The sequence below is a fragment of the Alosa alosa genome, chromosome 18 (assembly GCF_017589495.1).
Source record: "Alosa alosa isolate M-15738 ecotype Scorff River chromosome 18, AALO_Geno_1.1, whole genome shotgun sequence".
NCBI classification, from domain to species: domain Eukaryota; kingdom Metazoa; phylum Chordata; class Actinopteri; order Clupeiformes; family Clupeidae; genus Alosa; species Alosa alosa.
Window position 1 is genome coordinate 9857109 of NC_063206.1, and position 20683 is coordinate 9877791.

At 41.4% G+C, this 20683-nt stretch overlaps 1 protein-coding gene across 1 annotated transcript; it reads right to left on the minus strand.

Annotated features, from left to right (window-relative positions):
* Window positions 1-77: 77 nt before the first annotated feature.
* Window positions 78-19911, minus strand: egln1a (egl-9 family hypoxia-inducible factor 1a). Its single transcript, XM_048269070.1, has 5 exons — window positions 18837-19911; window positions 5844-5963; window positions 1250-1389; window positions 887-954; window positions 78-532 (listed from the first exon to the last, which is right to left on the minus strand). The coding sequence occupies exons 1-5, from the start codon at window positions 19365-19367 to the stop codon at window positions 477-479; spliced, it is 915 nt and encodes a 304-aa protein (XP_048125027.1). The 5' UTR covers window positions 19368-19911; the 3' UTR covers window positions 78-476.
* Between the last annotated feature and the right edge of the window lie 772 nt (window positions 19912-20683).

Below are 20683 nucleotides of genomic sequence, written 5' to 3' on the forward strand. Positions count from 1 at the left end.
TCCAGATTCACCGGATTCCTGGCGTCCGGAGTTAAAGTGCTGTCAGAACTTGTATTGTACGGTTCACACATGTGGGCTTCGAGCAAAACCTTTTAATGCTTTGAAAAACAAAAAAAAAAAAAAACATTGCAACTTGTTTTACAAAGCATGAACATAAACCTGAGCATTGTACCTTACTGAGGGAAAATCAGCCAAGCAGCAAGAGCAGGACAAAATAGAATTCTGGGTAACAATATATCTTCTTTTCCTCACACACATCAATGAAAGAAATAAAACAGACAATAGTCTTTGTTGCACAATGGGTCTGCGGTCAAGCTCAGCAGGTGGATATATGACTAGAAACAAATATATGCTATCTCTTTCTTTCATTGTTCTCATAGTCTTTGATACATATTGTTATGTTGTTGACAAACACTTCAGTGTCCTCCCTCTATTATCTGGGCACATTGCAGAGGGGATGGAGTTCTTCAGTCAGATTAGGTGGCTTCAGATGGCTTATTAAGATCCATCTTCACACCTTTCTCTCCAGCACCTGTAAAATCCCCCAAACAAACATAGATATAAGTAATCAAATACTTAGTATAAGCCATTTCTTCCTTTGTATGCATTACGAATGGATGACTGAATGGTTCCAAAATCAATCATCAATCGATGAGTTATTGTTACCTAATGTTCAACATTCTTGTGATAGTTTTGGATATTTCAAGAAATGTTTAAAGACTGTTCACCTGCACTTAAAGAGTTATGGTTTGTATGTTTATGTTTTTTATTAATATGAAAACTCTTTATTTGAATTGTTGTTTTTTTATATTATTATTATTATTATAATTAATGTTGTCATATATATAAACATAAATATAAGTAGATGCCGGTATATTTAAAATACCTGTTAAATATTTTTCTTTAGCTCGTGCTCTCTCATCTCCATCAAAATACCACACAGTAATAGCATACCTGCAAAGATGGGGAACAAAAGAACCATCAGAACCATCTCAAACCAAATATAAATGAGGAGAGAGACATGTTTGCACAAGGAGATTTGCACACATAGGACAAGGTCAAGGATTAATATGCATTATGGGTAAAAAAAATCATATAAAAGAATGGGAATAAAATAAGCTAATTCTGTGGGGTACCCAATGTTCAAGAATTTAAAATGCCTCTGCCCACACACCTGGGCATGTACAGTATGTGTGTGTGTGTGTGTGTGTGTGTGTGTGTGTGTGTATGTGTGAGAACGTTTTCTCACCTGGTGGCATGTGCAGGCTGCACCTCATGGGGGTTCCGTCTATCAGACCAGAACAGCAGCAACCGGTCAAACTTGGGTTCGATGTCTATTGTATAGTTGGCCTTGCCTTCTGGAAATATTCGTAGAAGACCTCCTTGTTCCTTGGAGAAAGAAAGAAAGACATTTTGACAAAACTGACCACTGCAGCTGCACACTGATTTATGCTACTCCCTGTAAGACCGTGTATGATTAAGTATTAGCCTACTCTGTGCAACACAACAGAAAACAGAAGAGAATGAAAACTATTATGTGTACCTCTAAAGACTCAGACACAAACGCATCTCTAAAGACTCTCTCTCACACACACACACACACACATAAGAATGTAAGCCTGATCACATGCACACACGCATGAACACTACCCTGGATGAAGAGGAGCATCCAGGATAGGAAACGCCAGCAGGGAACGGCTTTCCTGAGGAGGGCCGGAGAGAATAATCCACAGGAAAAGTGCGCTCGCAGGATAACGGCCGGCGCGAGGGGAAAAGGCCGCCACAGAAGAAGGGAGAGGATTAACCTTTCACACGCATGGTCCCCGAGGCCACAACGCTCACACGCACCTCACAGGGGTCGAGAGGGTGGAGTCACACAACTCACGCCACGCTGCAGAGCTCCATTCAGAAGGTGCAGTGGATGGTAATGTCCACCACATAACCCATCATGCAGAGGAAGACTGGCTAAAGGTTCATGGCCCAAGATAATCTACACCATAGTCATGCATATACTTTATACGTACAGGTAGGTACACTTTAAAGGTGTTTCGGACAACAGTGTTTCGGACACAATGTGCCCAAACATTCCATGTCGGTAACTTAGCATCTCAGTAATGCTAATGTGACAACAGAGGTGTTTACCTATTCACTATACTTAATATTAATTGATTTATTCTCATTATTCCATCATGGCTACAAAAAACACTTGGGACTTTCCTGAATTTCTGTGTTTCAAATGTGTACAAATAAATCTACTCTGCCTTGCCTCGTTTGTTTATAAAAACTTGAAAAGCCATTACATTCTCGCACACATACTCACACACAAACAAACCCCAGAAAAGAAAACATTTGCAGTATCTAAACATTTCACATAATCCAAGGCTGTGTTGTTAGATTAACACTTTCCTCTCCCCACATAACACGTCTTTGCATGTACTATTTTGGTTCCCTGCTGTTTTCCAGGAAATATAGGGTTTCCAGCCCATCTGGAATAGGCCCTAGGGTTGTGCATGCGTGTGGAGGGGCTCTTGGGAAGAGCATTTGGGGTGCGTTCACAGTGTCGCTTCCTCGCTACCCCTTGGGGAAGCAGCTGGATCGTAGTTCCCATCAACAGACGCCTGTGACAGCCCAGCCTCACTCACTGGGACAGGGCCTGTGTAGACCTGGGTTTTGTGTGGTCCATTCTCATCCAGTCAGGAGAGGAGACCGTTTTTTGTTGATTATAACACTGATAGCATGATTTCACTGTGCTCATAATGCTAAGCAAGTCTGTCCTATCTTATGCCAATAATTTTAAGAATTAAGCTAGTTGATCTAGTAAGCAAGGTTAAGAATTAAGCTAGTATTTCAGACACCTGCCAGCGCAACTAACCCAAATGCCTAAGAATGTCAGCATAACACTAGTTCAGAGACTAGTGAAGAGACTTCTAGTACAGAAAATACTGAAGTGAATCTCTTTTCCAGCCCTGAAATATTCTCAGACTTCAGACTTGAGAAAACGACAGTTACAAAACAATTCATTTGTGGAGACTTTGTTACATTCAGTTTCTCAATGTCGCTACATTATTAAGGCCAACAGCTGACTTCTCTCAGAGAGTGCATTGTATTGTGTATTGGTGCATGCTTCTGTTTCAGTTCTGGTGAATTTGAACAAAGGTCTTTGCTTTCCCTTCTTTTACAAAACAGTTGTCAAACGCATTGCTTATTGGATTTGTTATCGACCTTGGTCATACTTGTATTCAAGGTGTCAGAATTTAAGGCCAAGATGTTCCAAAACAAGAGGCATTGAAAATAAAAAAGTAGAATAGAGTGAAATGGCAGCAAGTGCATGTTAATAAGTGCGTTATAGTCTTATGGCATAGGGATAGAAACTGTCCTTGTTGTGTGAGTGTTATTGTGCCTGTGCGAATAGCACTGAGCCGTTTACCAGAGGGCAGAAAGGAGAAAAGAGCCATTTGAGGGTAGCTACAGTCTTTCATGATGTGTCTTGTTTTCAGCTTGTGATGTAGATGTCCTGAATGGCAAAGAGCTGTGTGCCTATCATTTTGTGTGCTGATTTAGTCACCCATTGTAGGGCTTTCATATTCCTTGCAGTGCAGCTGCCATACCAGGATGATATGCATCCCCAAGAGGAGGGACTCCACAGCACACCTGTGAAAATTGGTAAGGATAATAGTGGGCATCTGAGCTTTCTGCAGATAACTGAAGTGACAGTGTTGATGGGCTTATTTTGTGACAGCTGCTGCGAGCTCTGTCCACTTGATGTCATCACTGAGGGTGACCCCAAGTAATCTAAAGCTTCTGACTCCTTTCCACAGCATTCCCAAATATGTAGATGGGGTTGTGAGCTGTATCCTGTTTTCTGAAGTCAATCACCATCTGCTTAGTTTTGCTGACATTGAGAGGAAGACTGTTGTCCTGGCACCACTCTACCAGTAGCCTAACCTCCTCTCTTAAGGGCCGTCTAATCGTGGCTGGTGATCACACTCACAATGGTGATATCATAGGTGAACTTTAAATTTTCACCTCATTTGTCAGTCATTTGTAAACATGGAGTACAGCAGCAGGCTCAGAACAGATCCCTATGGGGTGCCGGTGTTGAGGATCAAGGTTAAGTAGGGTGTTACTGCCAATACGCACATACTGGGGTCTGTTGGTTAGGAAATCCTGAATTCAGTTGCACAAGTGGGTGCTGAGTCTTACCTTGCTGACAAGATTTCATGGGATGCCAGTGATAAATGACAAGCTTTCCACAAAAAGCCGTCTGACATAGCCGTTTATGTTGTCTAGATGTGCCAGGATTGGTGTGGACTGGAGAGTGTATGATATGACATCCGCAGTGCATCTATTAGGGCGGTGGGTAAACTGCAAGTAGATATAATTCGCAGGGGACCCTGTGCAGTACTTTGAGTACAATCCAAAAAACACTGGGATAGGCCTAATGGCAGTAGCCTAGTTGAGGAAAGTTACTGTACACATTTTCCGACCCCGGCTAAGGCCTTGAGGATTTTCCAAAATATACCAGATAAAACCAGCCAGTGCTGTGCTTAGAGAAACCCGATGTAAAACTTGTGCAAGTCAGCAATTTATGTGTCATGTTGTAGAACTAACCAGGCCAATGTGGAACACAGAACTGGAATTCCCCTAAAGCGTGTCTGTATCAATAATTTCTGAGCAGAGGTATTCCATGTGTCTGTGATGAAGCACTTGATCAAATAGACCATCAGACTAAATAGACAGAACTGAACTTAAAACTGGGCAGGGGATGTTAAAGCAGTGCCTTTCTAATGAGGAGACACAGCAATCAAAGAATCCTCCACAGAAATGTATGGGGCACTTTCGTATCGCCAATATGGCAGTTGTCTACACATATCCCGCCACTTCCTGTAATGTAAGTAATACAAGCCAAGTCCCTCCACTCAGCAGCCATATTGTAATGCTTTTTGGGCACTTCGGGCATCTATTTCGGCGTGCGCAAGACTTCACAACACCAACCTTGCTCCAGTGGCGAGATCACAACACACGATGTATTCACAAAACACCACATGATTGGCACAAAATGTATTCACGTGTCGACTTTTTTCCTGCGGAAGGGGTAGGATATGTGTAAACAACTGCCATATTGGTGTTACAAACTAACCCCATGCATTTCTATGGAGTTTTTTTTTAGTGCTGTGTCCCTCATTAAAAGTCTCTGGTACAAGTTAGCCTGGATGCCAGCTGAACTTAACCCCGCCCACAACATTTGAGGTCGGGAAGTTCGGTATGGACTTGTTCCGTAGTGGAGCAACTATGCCCGAACCAGAGCTGTTCGGAGTCACGGTTCGGACCAGAACTCTTGAACGGTTTTGTTCAGAGCTGAAAATGCAACTGTTTGACAGAGGACAAATGTAGGTTGCTAGTGACAAAATATTAGCTTTCATGATACGAAGTGTTTCATTCTTCCCGGTTCTTCCTAACAAGACATTTAGATTTCGCTATATGTCTGTTGTACAAGATTTTGACAGCGCAATAACCAGAAAACAATGTTAAGGCATTTAAGGAGAAGAAGAAGGCATTTGTGCAGAAGAAGAACCCCTGTATCGGTTGAAACACGCATCCCAATAATTCCATAATCACATCCCAATGGAGCAGTATCAGACTCTAATTCTGACTAGAATTGAGTATGACAACGTCAGGCTAAGTACAAGTAGGCATTTTTCTTGATGTTTTTTTTGACGTTTCAGTTAATTCACACACACACAATTCAATAGTAGCCTATGGAAAGCTGATAACAAAGCTGTACTTTCATATACATAAAATAGCACTTTGACTCTGTGAAGGCAGAGAATACATTGACGTACCTTGGCATCCCAGTCCTTGTTTAGATAATATATACAGGTGACACATCTCCCATCGCCATTGGGGTTATCCACATGACGCACATACCCTTTTCCTTCACCTGGGTAACATGCAACCATTGCCTGTAATATTTAAAACATAAGACTTCGATTAGACGTTTGGTTGAATTGTGTACAGTAATGAAATTACATAATATTAATGCAAGTCTGATTTCAACTTGTAAACACATCACATTGTAGATACTGAAGTATATGATGCAGAGTATACAGAAGTCACAATATAGTGTCCCCATCATGTACTGCCTGTACAAACTCATCTGTAAAACAACTGGTCTGAGGAAGTACACTGTAGCACACATGCTAATAGAAAAGCTCCTCAGGAAGCTTAGGAAGCTTATGTTTACAAATTATGTCTATGTGAATAATATCCCTGAAATGGGGTTGTTGAATTGTCTTGCTGGAAACTGTAGTTATGACCACACAGCAGGTGCACGCTGGCACGTCTCTAAACTACACCTGATCTGTTTTACTGCAGCATTTGATATGTTTTGTTTTACAGTTAATTGGTATGTCAAAGGTCAACTGGTCAACTGGTGTCCCAACCTTTGAGAGCTTGTCTGAAAGCTGAATTAAAGAAAACATAACACAAATATGAGTGACAAATTGATACTATACCACACTTGTTATCTGAGATTTCATCGGAGGGTAATAGTGTAGCACCATAAATTGTGTATTTTCTAAATTCCAGAATTTTTAGAAAGCTCTGTTCGGTATTTTTCAGACTAAATTCCACAGGGGCATATTCACTTGATTCTGTCATGGTTGAAGACCCAGGTCTTGGTGACCACAACATCCGCAGTTCAAGCTCAGTTTGACCCGAGGCTGGAGAAATCGTGATCCCAAGCATAGCGTGGGGGAAAAGGAGAAAGGAACATGTCAACAAAGACTTAGAAAGCAGAGCGGGAGTAAAAGCAGACATCTGGTCTGTGCAGGGAAGGAAACCTATGATTCACTGCTGCAGTTAGTCAAACTTGCCTTGAGCTGAGTGCACCATAGGTTACATTATCATAAGAAAAACTAAAATGTTTATAACATTTCTTCCGGGTATCAAGCCCTGTGCCAAAATAACACCTGTTTGATTGAAACTTATTGCAGCACTCAACACTGTAGACCCTTAAAAGTAGGGAAAAAAACTTTTGTACAATTGTACAAAGATGTTTCAGCAGGCGATATGTTTTGCAATGATATGCACTGCAAAATTCCATTCTATTTTACATTCATTTATGGCTAAACTGTTCAACTGACATTATAACAGAGACACTGGTCTTTTCTTTTTACCTGCCTTGAGAATAGATTACAAAGCAACAAGTCACAACTCACAACAACATGTGAGGGGAACTGGCACGTTCCCTCTTTATCTGCCCAGTTGCATCTACATAACGCAGTTCTTCCGCCTTCTGCCATGCACTCACACAACAACATCCATAGCAACATTATTATAAACAAGCTGTGGAGTAAATGCTTGTAGATAAACTTAAAAAGCCAAAAGTAACAAGGCATGACTATTTACTGTAAAACCCTACTCCTCCTCCTCAGAGAGAGAGGGAGTGAGAGAGAGAGAGTGGGAGGCTTGTATCATCTCTTATTTGAACCGGAGGTTTGTGGGTGAGTAAAAAAAGGCAACACAACAGATTTTTGTGTACAGAGTAATGACGCAAAGCTACGTACATGAGTGAATTGCACACGGAAAACCCTAAATCAGTGGTCCCCAAACTTTTTCTTCCAGCTCACTATAAATAGCTTAGTGCTGTGAACAGCAGTCTACCTTAGTTTAATATTCCATTAAATTTAATCATAGGCTATTGCAATTTAATACAATTGTTAGCTGTGTTTATATTGCCATCATGCCATATCAGTTTAAAATGTAGCTCAAATTAAATAATAGGCCTACTAATAAAAATATTTTTGCATTCCCAAAAGTATTAGCAGGGAGTCCCAAAAGTATATTTTATTAAAAATGTGTGAACTCTGAACTCTTTGTCTTTGCATACACAGCTCAAGTTGTGAATATCCTACAAATAATTTAAAGTTCTCAAACTATGAGAATTTTATGAAGTGCTGAAGTGGTCTGAAATGACCACCATTCTAACTTTCACTCACCTTATGAGAACTTTGTGAACTCTTTGTATGAACATTTGAACGAGTGAATAAAAAATAGAAATAATTATCCCAGAAATATGACTTTAATAAAAGTTAGTTAGTTATTAACAATTAATGGATAAACTTTTAGAATACTTTGAGCACTGATGCAGTCAGCATAGGCCTCTTATTGTTTGCAGGTAGGCCTGTACATTTCATTCCGTTTTCGATGGCAAACGCGAAACAGCTCCAAAACAACCACCAGTGGACAAAAAGAGTATTAAAGGCACACTAAGCAGGTTTTTTAGCTTAATTTACCTTCATTTACCAGCTTCAGAGTCATTGGAATGGTTATATGACTTTTTTCGGGTTGAATGGTGGCCGTCTTACTTCCCCCTAGCGCCTGTGAGTGGAAAAACCACCCTTGCAACTGTGGGCCGGCGGGCCGACGGCCTCAGTGTCAGGAAGTATAACGAGTGTAACGAATTGCTTTACTGCATTCAAATACACATACAGTACACGCCAGGCACCGGCTAGAAAAAGGTAGCGATGGAGTTTCTCAGACATTCGCCATGACAGAGCAAGCAAAAAATAAGCAAAAACCGAAAAGAAAAAAAAACAGTAAGGAAATTGCCAATACTGCATAGTTTACCTTTAATGAATGGGGGAAATTGCGGAGGTTATAGTTTGACGATATCGTATTCCCGTGCGGCCTGGATGCTATATACCACGGACATGTTTTGGGGGGCCACCCAAAATGAGGTGGCGGGCCGTAGTTTGGGGACCACTGCCCTAAATGATGAGGATATTCACTACTGTTGAGTTTATTTACGAAATAAAGAAATGAAGAAAACTGGTGCAAAATGTCTGTGTTTAAATTCAATCTGTCAATGCAAAGATGACTACAGCCAAGACTACAAAAAATCCCATACTTTCTGTACATTCTTTAAACTACGTCCCTTACCCCCTTCACCCCTTACATAATGTACACCATTATGTACATTACTGTTCATACTGTACGTCATTGTATTGAAGGTCATTCTAAAAAGTTCCATGCGAATATATACACGTCGACCACGTCTCACACGTTTCATATCAGTGTTATTCTTCTACCTCGGCTACTCAACACTCCTTCTTGCTTCAATCCATACGATACTGCTCATGATGGGGGCACCGTTTATCAGTATTTCAAAGCCCTATCTCTCTGCGACCCTCATCCAGGGAGTTGGTGCAAGTTGCGCTTCGCTGCCACTGTCAGGAGAGCCTTTCTCATGGTGTTGTCTGCAATCAGGCTGGGGCGGAGTGGAGTAGGTGGGTCATCTTCCGCACGCTAGGGGGTCCCGAGGTGGGGTGCGCACCACGCTGCTGACTGGAAACAGTTTCCTGCGCGTGTCAGCACTTCCTGTTTAACCCTTACCCGCAGAGACACATGCCCTGATGCCACTCTCTCTCTCTCTCTCTCGCTCGCACCCACATGAACACAGACATAGACAGAAAAGAGAGAGAGAGATAGAGAGACAGAGAGATAGAGAGAGAGAGAGAGAAGTGAACTAATGTAAACTCTGCACTGTTGGCCTCCCTCCAAGAGGAGCAGTATTTTAATGATTATGCTACGTGCAGTGCGTGAGGGAAGTTCACTCATTCTCCACAGTCCAGCCCTGCTCTGGGGGGGAAAGCCCCGGAATGAGTAAACATGTTTGTCCCCCTGTCAGACAGGACCTTGCATGGAGACCAGCTCAGAGATCGGCCTGGTGAAATGGGGTGGGGGTGAAGATGGGGGGCGGCCCTATAGGGGGTACAGCCATTCAAAACATTGCAAAAATGCAAACTTATACAGTCCTCTGCACCTTAATTCAGTCTGGCATAAATAAATGATGACCAAAACAGGGGGTTCTCAGTGTTTTACTTGTGGGGGTCTTTCTCACGCTGACCACTGTCACAGTACTCCACTGAGAGGCCCACTATACACTAATTGGCGGCCTACAGTCATTGTGACCTTGGACGCACTGAGATCATAAGGCTTGCATTTATTCAATGCAGTCTAAAGCTATCTGGTCATTTTGGACTCCCAGCTACCATGTGTGGCTTTTGCATGCTGTGTGTGCATGTGGTCTTTCACTCGGCTCTCTTTACATTGCATGCTGCACAAAGCCACTCCAGAGCCACACAAATAGTTTTCCTGGTTCTAAATGAGCAAGTAATAGCAAATGAATCCCCTCATGCCCATTTGAAAGTCAAGTTTTACGATTTCCTCATATGCCTGGACCTGTGTCTTCAAACAACAAAAATATAATTTATCGGTACATATTTTCATTTAGTGTAGTTTGGTGTTTACCTGTTCAAAGCCCATTCACAAAAGCCTTAGTGTAAATCAAAAGTATTAGTGTAATCACATTTGTATACAATTTATGCCCCATACACACTAATTCTTTTAAATAGGCTTCCAGCTTCAAAGCCCTTGCTGAAGCGAGCACACGGTTTTTAAAATCGCCCAGAAAACTCTAAAGCAAAAAAGCAAATCCACTTCGGAGACATGCTTGACTCCTATGACTTCTGCTCCGGTGTCAGACATCGTCAGAATCAGAATCAGCTCTGCTCATTAAGCCCCTGTGTCACAAGGGGAAACCAACCCATGTCAGAAGTCCAGGTCTGGCTGAGAGGCGGGCAGCCTCTGATATGAAGGCATGTCGGTCAGTGAATGTCGGAGACCTCATGCAGTGGTGAACACAGTAGCAGTGTTCAAACCACCGGAAAGAATAGGTAGTGGCACTGGATTCGAGAGGGTGGAAATGTCTAATATCCAGCCATGCTCTTTTTAAACAATAGATGTGTGTGTAAACATGGGAGATAATCATCTTACTCAACTTTGATACCATCAGGGTTGAAGGCATTTAGTGTTGAATAATGGTCTCACTAAGCAAGCAAAGTCACTCTTCCGCATTCCTCCCTCAGCTCATTAACACACTGACCAGGCTGCTCTAAGTTCTGTGTACATTACTGAGAAGGCATATTTGGCCTGCATTGCCATTCAACTGATCTCTAAGTCTGAAGTGGGGAGTATCCCCAGCAAAGGTTGTAAATATATTGCAATTGATAACAAATAAGAGAGGGAAGTGATTCATTTGGACAATATTGAATAGATCAGAATGGAGCGTTATGTGTAAGGATGTAAGATCAGGGGAGCAGTTCCTGGTGTGAAGGGTCTAGTGGTCATGTCTCCAATGCTGTGGGAACGCTGAGTACCTCCCACCGGACAAGATTATTTTCTCTGCACAAAAGCCAACACCATCAATGCTCAAGGCAAGCAGATTTTTAAAGTGGATTTACGCCATGGTAGTAAGGTCTAAAACATGAAGACAGAATCATTTCCAGTAAATATGGAGTATACCAATATGGTATTACTGCAAAAACGACTTCACCAAACCTACCAAAGGAATGCAGTGCAGAATGTCCAGAGCAGTGCACAAAACATCTATTGCTGTAGGTTGCCTTTCTTTATATCAACTAGATGCTTATTAAGCAACACATTTCTTAACTTAACAATATAACAACGACATGCAGTTCCACCCCTCCTGTTTGCAAAAAATAACTTTGATATGATTCAAATGAGCAGCTTGGTGTTTTGCTTACCAGCTGAAGATATTAGCTATGTGTTTGTTTATGTTCTTTTAGATCACATGCTGGCCTTGTGAGAACAATGAAAACATTGGAAAATATTAACAGTGAGTTCAGAAAGAAATATATGAAATATTTAAATGGACAGTTATTAAAAAAGCCATCTATTTTCCCTGGACAACAAACATACCTCTTTGAGCTAGGCCAGTTTCAAGGCTTCTTTGGCGTTTTACAGTAACTAATTAATGGATCAACAATATTTGGTTTGATGATTTGATAAGAGAAGTAAAATGTAAACAGTGTTCAATTCCACAAAGGCCTTACTCGTGCCACTGTTTATTTTTGTCCCAAAAGTCGCCTGTGACCTTGATTAACCTTTGGCTTCCCAAAATTGAATCCATAAATATCAACATCCAATTCAACGGTTTGTAAGATGAACTGTAAACTGTCAGGCAGAGAGAAAAACACAGATATAACACAGATATAACAATATAACTGCAGGATCACCCAATGGCACTACAGAACACATTTCCTATTTATATTTGGTTGTTATTTTTTATTATATGTACAGCACTTGATGCAATGTATTTTAAGAATGTGTTGGATGGCGATCAAAAAAGGAGGCATTCCGTAAACCTGTCATGGACAACACAAGCATTACAATACACAGAGGAAGCAAGCTATCACAGTGGCATTTTCAGTAATTACAATAAACCAAGATATCACCTCACCAAGCTGTGAAATACATAGAGAGAGAGAGAGAGAGAGAGAGAGAGAGAGAGAGAGAGAAAAAGAAAGCAAGAGTCTGAAAAGAGTCCTATGAGGCCAGCTGGTAGACTAACTCAATAACAACTAATAACTAACTAATAAGCTCAGTCCTCTGCTTCCCAAACATCAATTAGAGTCAACAAAATGGTATATCAAGCAAGATTATTTAGAGCATTGGGCAAAGCATATTACCAACCAAGTAGAATGAATCCTAAAAAAAGAATTTGAATTGGCAGAGTATCTCATCTCTGTCAGAGATACGAAACAGAGGCATATCCTGACCAAGTACAGGCTCAGTGACCACAATCTAGCAATAGAAACAGGCAGACACAGAAAAACCTGGTTGCCAAGAGAACAAAGAATATGTAGTCACTGTCAGGCAGAAATGGTTAAGACAGAGGAGCACTTCTTGCTACACTGTGAAAAGTATGAAAATCTTAGACGGACATTCTTCCTCAAATTCGAAATAGTTATCCCACATTTTAGTAAGTATAAGTATATATACTCTTTTGATCCCGTGAGGGAAATTTGGTCTCTGCATTTATTCCAATACGTGAATTAGTGAAACACACTCAGCACAGTGAACACACAGTGAGGTGAAACACACACTAATCCCGGCGCAGTGAGCTGCCTGCAGCAACAGCGGCGCTCGGGGAGCAGTGAGGGGTTAGGTGCCTTGCTCAAGGGCACTTCAGCCGTGCCTACTGGTCGGGGTTTGAACCGGCAACCCTCCGGTTACATGTCCGAAGCGCTAACTAGTAGGCCATGGCTGCCCCGTAAAAAAAAGAACTGTAACTGAAAACTGTAAACTTGTAACAATGAAAAAATGGCCATACTTCTTGGCGAAGGGACCTCTGCTGCCTAATTTATCTTGAAATGTGAGGATGTGATAGCCTGACGAGCCAGACCCACATTAAAATGTAGGGTCTGGGCACTCACCATTGGCAGTCCTCAGTCCGAGGGGCGGGATAATGGGTTGTCTTTCAAATTCCCTCTGCACGCAATAGGACAGCGCGCTACCACTCATGAGTCCCATGCGTTTTCCCACCAGCGGAGCTAGTTGGCTAGTTCAAACTTTTGCCAACTTAAAAAAAGCTTAACTCCTGTCACGCTGTTCGCCAACAGCAACATCCATCTTCTTTGTTTTCAAATAGCAGGGAATTCAAACTAAACCGTTGCAACTCGGCCATCAATCATTATGTTAAGCCTGCCTAATGTCTCTATACACAATGTGATTGGCCCTATCGAAATTTAATTTTTCCAGCTCGCAAGCCAACGGAGAGTTGCTAGACTAGCCCAGGCAGCAAATTACATTTGCTACCGCTAGGGTGCGTCTAGATTTCTAGGCGGATCTCAGGGACTCAGCCTAAAACAAATCTGTGTCTGTGACACACACACACACACACACACACACACATTCTCCTATTATTACTCTTATTTAAGATCCTTTATGACCATCCCCACACCAGACATTGCAAGTCTTCAGTGACATTATAGGACTACTAACTTGATTCTGATTTGAAGAATTACCTTCTCTACGCTCCAAACTGACCAACAGAGAAAACTCACTTCTCTGTTCACTCTGCATATTTATCCAGTACAGTTCATAATAATGCTATCGATCTATTTGTAAACGCGGGACAGTTTTCGGGGACACCAGAGGATAGCAGAGCAGTTGAGACGAGGGTGAGGCGAGTGGAGTGGATGAGGCCTGGTTTTAGGCACGAGAGCTCTGCTCCTGCCACAGCGGAAAAGATGCTTATCCCTAACACAAGCACAAACACAAACAGCCAGTCTGCAGGAAGAAAAAAAGTAGTGGGAGAGCCTGTGGAAAGAGAGAGAAAGAGAGAGAGAAAGAGAGAGAGAGCGCGTGCATGAGTTTGGATGTGACGGAAACGTGACGATGAGGTCTGGCGGAGGATAACTTGCATATTATCACTTGCATAGGGGTGCAGCTCTCAGAGGAAGTCACTGTTTAAAGTAACGACCTACTTTCTGTTTGTGTTGTCCCCTCCTCTCTTTTTACAGTTGAGAAAGAACAATGGATAGAGATATACATCAGAAGGCTTCGTCATAACTCAGCTACCTTTTCAACTGAAAAACACTGTACTGCACCATCATCAGAAACAAGGACTAACAACCAAAAGACAACCTCTCACCACTGGCTGTATTATAAAGGGCCGGTTATAGAAACATTTTGATGGGGTGGACAGCAGGGCACAGACTCAGAGAAGGGTGGCACATGAACCAGGGTTGTGCAAAATTCGAATTGCAATTCTGCTTCCTGTTTGCTACCTCAATTGAAATGCAAGTGAAATTCAAGAATTGAATTGGAATTTAAGAGCCAGTTTCAATTCAGTTCTGGAATTTTGCACAAGCCTGACAAGAACATTGCCACGTGAATGACAGCCCTAGATTCTATACTAAATCGTGCATCATTAATAACCAGTTTGTTTTATGTAGACCAAATAAGCACCTTGGCATATGACGTAGCAATAGCTATATTGGAAGCACATAGCTTTGCAGATGCAACAATGCAATTATTTCAAGTAAGTAGTCAAGCAGTACAAGAATGATGTTTCCCACCATATATGGTTGTGAACTCTAAAAGTAGAGATATTTATTTCTTTCTTCTAAAAAAAAGGAATTCACACACTCTTATAACAGATAGAGGAAGAAGAATGGTTTACACGAAAATGAACTTAAGCACTTCAGAAGAGTGAGTGGTAAGAGAGATCTACAAAGATAAGAGTGTGGTTTATACAGAAGGGTGTGTGTATAGAGCGAGGGTCTGGTTCCTCCTGCTGCAAAGTGAACTGAGATAAATCCTGTATATCTATTTGCTTTATTAATCAATAAGATATTAGGCTTATTTGTTAGAGCAGGGCTAATTTCTGTGATTTGCTGAACTGCTAAAGTATCTGTTTCTTAGCTGCTCTCAGCTGTGTTCGTTTGGTGTGCATGTGGGTGTGTTTGTGAATGATTGTGTGCACAACAGCCTACGATAGCTTACAAATCATCTATTCTTTTGATGAGTCAGTCATGGGGCAGTAGAGGATGTCAGGCAGTGGACTGACTGATAAAATGTGATGCTTTTGGACCTAATGACTTTTTAAGGATATAACTAAGAGATCAGGAGTGACTTCTGACATCCTTTTGTTTTCCTATACCCTTGTTTCATTGATCCCTGATAGCTGTACAAATTCCAAAACAACACATGATTTTCTCAAGGCAAACCTTGGACACTGGACAAGTGGACAAAACATCCTCACAGTGGACTCATTTCAATTCCCATGTTGGAACAAGATATTGTGACACAAAGCCAAGCAGAAAGCTTGTTAAAGAACAAATGTGAACAACAGGTGTCCACTGAACTGTCACAATGACCTGGAGAGGAAGCAGAGAGGACCCTGAGCAGTGCAGTTCTCTGAGGCTCACACCATGTGACTTCCTACCAGCCCACACCAGCAATCTAGGTCAAAGGTCATCTTCTGAGATGTCAGGTTTTTAAAGCTGGTAAACACTACTCCTTTTATGGGCTTGTGATCTTTTGGATCACTCACTAAACAGATCCTGATCCCTTGAGTCACTTTAGTCAGTATCACCCAGAGCATTGCAATTCCGAAGGTTAATGAGCCCCTCCAGCTATAAATATCAAAATAAATTCAAAGTTCAGACCTAGCCATACGAGGAAGTACTCTACAGTTTGTTTATGGCAAGATTTGACTTGAGTGAATTTGTACAAAATATCTGTGCACTGTAGGCTATATGCTCAGGTTATCAGTGGCTGAGATTCCCTCAGTCATAAAATCCTTCTGTCTGACCCACAAGTTTTCTGTTTTGCACTGTGGAGGAAAAAAGATCCACTCAACTCAGTTAAGCAGTAAGTGGGTCTGTGATGTTTCCATCTCTACTCTACTACTGTTTAAAAGGTTGCCTCACTATGCTGCTGCTCTTTTTTGCACTGAGGATAGTCTTCACTGACTGAAACGTTTGTACAGCACTTTTGCACTTTCTTGCACTTTTTGCACACTGTGTTGCCTCAAAAAACTTTCGTAAAAAATGTAAAAAACTAAATACAGTGGTTTAAAAACCAACCTTTTGTGATTACTTGTTTCTCAAAATGCAAGTCCTCCTTGCCTATCTACTAAGACATTTTGACCACTGCACCAGAGAACTTTTCTTAAGAGGACTTAAAAACAAGGCGCAGCTCTACTTCATGCTTTTTGAGTGTCCATCTCTACTTTCCCTGATCCATAGGGGATGCATATGGATTCAGTCAACTCTGCATCTGAGACGATGTGGTGACAAGCCTAATATTCCTGAAATATCAGCCACAAATTGATCGGGAAAAAATGTATGTAACTGCTTGTTTATTGCAATATTTTACTCCTTACTGTTGTCTGGATGAATTTGTCAACTAATTTGTGCACAGTATGCTATGCTTTCACAAGAAGTGTTTGAGATTCACTCACTGAAATCCACTGACTAGTCTGACTCATGAGTCTGCTGTTTCACGCTGCAGTGGAGGAAGGATCTAAGCTCAATTAAATTAATCTGGCTCTGGGTCTATGAGTCTTGGATCCGCTGTTTCCAACTCAGAAGGAAGTTACTCTGATCCATTCAGTCAAATTAATTTAATTCATAGAGGCATATTTGATGATTTATGAGGTTATTTGAACGCCTGGCAGCTGGGTTACCTGCTAAGCACTAGGCAGATTTACAGAGTATACAGGTCATTAGAAGTGACAAAGTTTATCGTTTGAATTTGTATATGTCTCCTGGTGTTAACAGCAGGTGTATCTATAGGACCATCTATAGACTCATGAATGCTGGGTTAGCTGTATAGGACCTGGTTGAATAATTGGGATGACTCATGGCTCAGTTCTTTCACACAGGCATTCATTGTTAGTAGACAAATGATCAGGGCCAATCCATAACACAACATAATGATGACCCACTTTATGTTATTCTGTTTCTAAATATAGCAATCTATACATGAGTGCATCATATCACAGATGGAGATGAAAGTTTAAGTCTATATCAACCATAATGGGAAATGTACTATTACATTTCCTTATTGATCCTCTTGTGTATGCTTATTTGTAAGGGCTTCTCCAATACTGTAGCCTAGATCACATATCTGCATTCCTTTGCCTATTCAGGTTTGTAGGCAACTATCAAATGAAATCAAACAACTCCTGCTGACTGGACTGTGCTGAACACACTTCTGCCATAAAAATCAGAAACTGGCACTACAATACACAGATATATTTGCTCTGCATATGGCCCAGGTTAAAATAAATCGCACTAGACGCCATGTTAAACATCACAAGGCTACAGAACTCCAGCAGGCTTAGGGAAGGACACATAGAAAAGCATTCTGTCTCCTCTGTTTGATATAGTGCAAAAAAGCGAACACAGCATAAATACAGATCTTCTTCCTGTGATTATTGTATATCTCTGTGTATTTAAACATGTAGGTGTCAACATGCAGTGACAATGAGCCTCAGTTAAATGTGACTAAGCTATAAACGATCATATATAACTAACAGTGACAATGACAATTAGTGCCCAGTGCAAGATGTTCAGCCCTATGTTTGCAGAGGAAACAAAATAAAGGGGCACCTGCTGTTGCTGAAAAGAGATGCTGAACTGAATAACTTATTTTTACTGTAACATGCACCTATTTCAATGAAATGTTGAAGATGCACCTATGTCATTGTGTAGTGGAAGATACTGCAACCGAACAGCTGCATCAGGACAGAGTATACAAGAGATAATTTAGTTAATCATCATCAAGGACAAGAGGTCACATCAAAAGTTTGGGAGAGAGAGGGGGTGTTGAATAATGAATAATCATAAATAATATGTGGTTGATTAATACTTATGACTCTGTAATGACAGTGTTGTTGGTGTGTGTGTGTGTGTGTATGTGGTGGTGGTGGGGGGGTACAACTTTGTCTTAATGTGGCAGTGATGGTGATCTTGTGTGCAGTGAAAGTGGTCTTGGGTTACAAGCTATCTATGTGGTTTTATCCGATCCTTTTGATATGGTAGCCTAAGACTATATTAGGCCATGTGTTAAAACAAACAATCCGGAGTCCAGAGTCACTGATAAATTTGATCAGGAAAACTGCAACATTAGCCTTATAACAGGCAAAATTGCGAGTAGGCTAAACAACAAGTAAGACTTAGCCTACGACTTAGACTTGGGTGACTATTGTGATTTAGGCCACCGTGTTTAATAAACGGTAAACCTTATCTGCTTTGCGCAATTGTTAGATGAATGTCCTAAAGCTAGTAATTATTGAAATATGACTTGCATGCAGGAGCTAATAGAGTTCGGGACTGAAAGCCATATCACGGTATCACAGGGCACGATTCACAAGCAACTGGACCATTTTTAGCAACTGCTCTGCAGAATGAATTAAATTCGCAGCTTGGGTACCTTTCTCACTCTAGGCTACTTACTTTCGTTCTGCCATTTATGCTGTAGTTTCCCAGTCTACCATTACAAAGTCTGAGGAGGTCATCCATGCGACTCATAAGAAAACGGATCTTCTCACAACCATCTTCGTTCCCCTCGATCCATACTATCTGATCTCCCCGAATGTCTTTAGTGGAATCGCTTCTCTGACTGACCAGCTGTCCGTCTGTGAATTTGCCGCTTTGATGGAGAGCTACAACGTTTTCCAGTATAGCCAAGCCTGTCTCCTCACCCAGAAAGTTATCAAGAAAGCAAACGCCGTGGTCCTTCATGTTACGTGTGACTATGTCATCCAAAGGCCGCTTATTTGTCTGACCGTTAGGTTTTGTGTTGTTATTTATCCCGGAAACATCCACGCAGCTCAGCTTGTGCTTTTTCCAATCCTGTTTCTGATGGTCTTTGCTGCAGTAAAACGAGTTTCGGCAGCGTCCACATTTAAGCAGGTTCTCCATTTTCCCGCAAAGTTCGCAGTACTGCTTATCTTGTTCTTGGTCCAGTTTGCTGTCTTTTTCCATTTTGGTCGGGATTCTCAGGATCCCTTTAATTCCAAGACTTTCCACGCATTCTGTCACAGTTACATTTAGAAGTAAGCCACTGTCTGTCACACCATAGCGCAAAAAAACCAACCCCCTCCCTAAGCCCCAACAAATTCATCACATGCGCTCTCGTCTGTCCTTAATATATGCTGATGTGGTACATTAATAGACTAGCCATAGACCGTGGCACTTCGAAAGATCTAGAGACTTTGACACAACACTCCCTGCCCAGTCTAATAGGCTAAGTCAATCGCATGGCGCCGTTCACTTCTGAGCTCTGCACGTACTCTCTTGGACAAACCCTGCCTCTTCTACGTCAGCATACCGAAAGCTGAACCGTAGCGCTTCTGTAGTCAGAGAGAAGCCCATGCGCTACATTCACAAATCTGGACACAGGAGTGCAGTAATTTGCAAGCCCTTGACGTAAAATAGACTAACCCTTTTTCAGATCTAACAACCCCACAACAGAATATAGAAAAGGAAGCACGTAGCCTACTGTTGAAGATGATTTTATCTTTCAGACCTGTTAGGTCTAAGTGTACAAGGACTTTTGGACATTTATCCATTCTAATATGCAATTTCCAATATCCCAGCACCTTCACATTTATGCCATTCACTTTCTATAGGCCAACTGGCCTAGGCGTTCAAAAGTTGTGCGTGCATTATGATAAAGGAAAAATCATTATAGCAGTTGCATAGCTGTACACCTGCAGTGATGTTCCACGATTGGGCAAACCTACATAAAACACTGTACCATCACCGCCCCCTGTGGATTAACTAAAAACTCGCACCAGCCTTGTGCAGCACTGCGCAGACGGGCATTCATTCAGGGATCCATGAAGAGGCACGGGGCGGCACGTACACATTTGGCAGAATTCCTCAGTGGAACGGTTCCTGGAGAAGCAAAGTAATCTGATATGTGTAATCAAGAGGGAATGCGCCGCTAAAACAAAATGTTTTAGTCTACAGACCAGCGATAGTTTATTTAAAGCCATTAAATGACACTATTCGAGGTTAGCCTATGCCTACGTTATCAACGAAGACATCGAAATACCTAATCCAATAATTTTATTCTATAGTTTGTCTGAAAATTTAACAGGGACGTAAACTTCATCAACTACCACAATGCTATGATACATTTATTTATTCATTCATTATTTTTAAATAATATCGTGAGCAAAATTGAATTTATGCCTAACTTGTTGAAACCCTCATTAACCTTGTATAGCTGCAGGCCACACATTTTTCAAATTATAAGATACTGTGGGAGTGATGTAGCCTATCTAACCGTTTAA